Source organism: Lampris incognitus, chromosome 16 (assembly GCF_029633865.1).
Source record: "Lampris incognitus isolate fLamInc1 chromosome 16, fLamInc1.hap2, whole genome shotgun sequence".
Classification (NCBI taxonomy): domain Eukaryota; kingdom Metazoa; phylum Chordata; class Actinopteri; order Lampriformes; family Lampridae; genus Lampris; species Lampris incognitus.
In genome coordinates this window covers 3,493,787-3,496,286 of record NC_079226.1, presented here as the reverse complement: position 1 = coordinate 3,496,286, position 2,500 = coordinate 3,493,787, and the positions used below count along the sequence as shown (strand labels likewise).

Here is a 2,500-nt window from a genome sequence, read left to right as displayed (position 1 = left end):
GAGTCATATCATCATACTGGCTACTCATGTCATCATACTGGCGAGTCATATCATCATATTGGCTTCTCATATCATCATACTGGCTTCTCATATCATCACACTGGCTAGTCAAATGACGATACTGGCTACTCATATCATCATACTGGCGAGTAATATCATCATACTGGCGAGTCACATCATCATACTGGTGAGTCATATCATACTGGCTACTCGTATCATCATACTGGCTACTCGTATCATCATATTGGCTTCTCATATCATCATACTGGCTTCTCATATCACCATACTGGCGAGTAATATCATCATACTGGCGAGTCACATCATCATACTGGCGAGTCATATCATCATACTGGCGAGTCATATCATCATACTGGCGAGTCATATCATCATACTGACTACTCATATCATCATACTGGCGAGTCATATCATCATACTGGCGAGTCATATCATCATACTGGCGAGTCATATCATCATACTGGCGAGTCATATCATCATACTGGTTACTCATATCATGAAAAGGACGAGCGGTGTTGCGACGTACATTAATCATATGACAATACTGAGTGGAGCTCTGTCCCGGGCTGGTCTCGGCAGCTCCGCAGCGTCCCCATCGTAGTGTAATTTGGCAACCATAACCCGCGGTGTGTCCCCTGGTTTCCACTGGGTAGCGCTACGGTGTGATCCATCGAAGTTTGTGTCTCGGTCCATCTGCAGTGCTTCTTTAAGAAGTTTGGAAACAGCCGCGGGAGAACTCGACCCTGGTTGTTCTTCGTCGCCAACTATCCGTACACCCCCCTGCTCCTTCTGCCCTCCGAGTCTTGAACTCGACCCTGGTTGTTCTTCGTCACCAACTATCCGTACACCCCCCTGCTCCTTCTGCCCTCCGAGTCTTGAACTCGACCCTGGTTGTTCTTCGTCACCAACTATCCGTACACCCCCCTGCTCCTTCTGCCCTCCGAGTCTTGAACTCGACCCTGGTTGTTCTTCGTCACCAACTATCCGTACACCCCCCTGCTCCTTCTGCCCTCCGAGTCTTGAACTCGACCCTGGTTGTTCTTCGTCACCAACTATCCGTACACCCCCCTGCTCCTTCTGCCCTCTGAGTCTTGAACTCGACCCTGGTTGTTCTTCGTCACCAACTATCCGTACACCCCCCTGCTCCTTCTGCCCTCCGAGTCTTGAACTCGACCCTGGTTGTTCTTCGTCACCAACTATCCGTACACCCCCCTGCTCCTTCTGCCCTCCGAGTCTTGAACTCGACCCTGGTTGTTCTTCGTCACCAACTATCCGTACACCCCCCTGCTCCTTCTGCCCTCCGAGTCTTGAACTCGACCCTGGTTGTTCTTCGTCACCAACTATCCGTACACCGCCCTGCTCCTTCTGCCCTCCGAGTCTTGAACTCGACCCTGGTTGTTCTTCGTCACCAACTATCCGTACACCCCCCTGCTCCTTCTGCCCTCCGAGTCTTGAACTCGACCCTGGTTGTTCTTCGTCACCAACTATCCGTACACCCCCCTGCTCCTTCTGCCCTCCGAGTCTTGAACTCGACCCTGGTTGTTCTTCGTCACCAACTATCCGTACACCCCCCTGCTCCTTCTGCCCTCCGAGTCTTCATTCTTTTCTTAAGGTTTCCAACTTGGCTTTGAAGGCAGCTTACAGCAGTGTGTAGCGAAGCCGCTTCGTCAGACCATGTCGCTCGTCGTCCCGCCATGTCCTGAAGTCCGCCTTCATAAGATCCATTTCAGACCAGATTGTGATTGTGTTATTAGTGAATTCTGGTCTTACGGCTTGCAGTTCACTTCTCAGGGCATGGAAGTCTTCAGCTAACGCAGTCTTCAGTTCTCCCCTGGTTATTGTAGATATGTCTTCCCTCAGGGATGATGGGATATCTGACTCGATCGCTTCAGCCCAGGTGGGCTCGGCTCGATGTTGGCTGCGTCGAAGGGGTTGCAGGCCTCGCCGGGTTAGATTTACATTTTCGGAGGTTTGCCGCCATCCAGTCGGTATTCCGGACTTAACCTAGGTTGTAGTATCTTTAAGGTTGTTTTAGTGAGATGTTGTATTGAACAAAGCCGTTTAGATATATAGACGAGTCATGTCAGCATATAGACAAGTCATTTGTTTCAGAAAAGCCAAAATATTGTTGTGCCTTTAAGTCGTACCCATCATTCCAAGGGGCAGCTCACTGCCCACCAGCAGAGGACTGGGGCTGTACTGGTCAGAGTGGCGCTGCATTAGAAACAGCCTGATCTCAAGTCAACCTCCCCTGGATAAAGCACCTCCCCAATGACTGATAAGGTCTTCTTATTAGGAGACCTTGGTGTTTTTGTTGCCTCTAGTAGTGAGTGAGTGTGCGTGTGTTACCTCTAGTTGTGTCCATCTCTGGTTCAGGGTGTGTATTTTCTGGTCGAAGTCCTCCGGCAGCGTTGTAGGACTTCTCCTCAGTGACTCGGCCCAACCAAGGAGACTGAACCTCCTCCACTGCATCAAAGACAACTCC

At 50.4% G+C, this 2,500-nt stretch overlaps 1 protein-coding gene across 1 annotated transcript in view; it reads right to left on the bottom strand.

The window, feature by feature from the left end:
* Positions 1 to 2,500, bottom strand: part of akap6 (A kinase (PRKA) anchor protein 6) — a 385,428-nt gene that overhangs the window by 63,635 nt on the left and 319,293 nt on the right. Inside the window, exon 18 of the mRNA XM_056296282.1 lies at positions 2,365 to 2,500. This exon is cut by the window's right edge and continues 11 nt beyond it. Coding sequence (XP_056152257.1) covers positions 2,365 to 2,500 — 136 coding nt within the window. The remainder of the gene's footprint in view (positions 1 to 2,364) is intronic.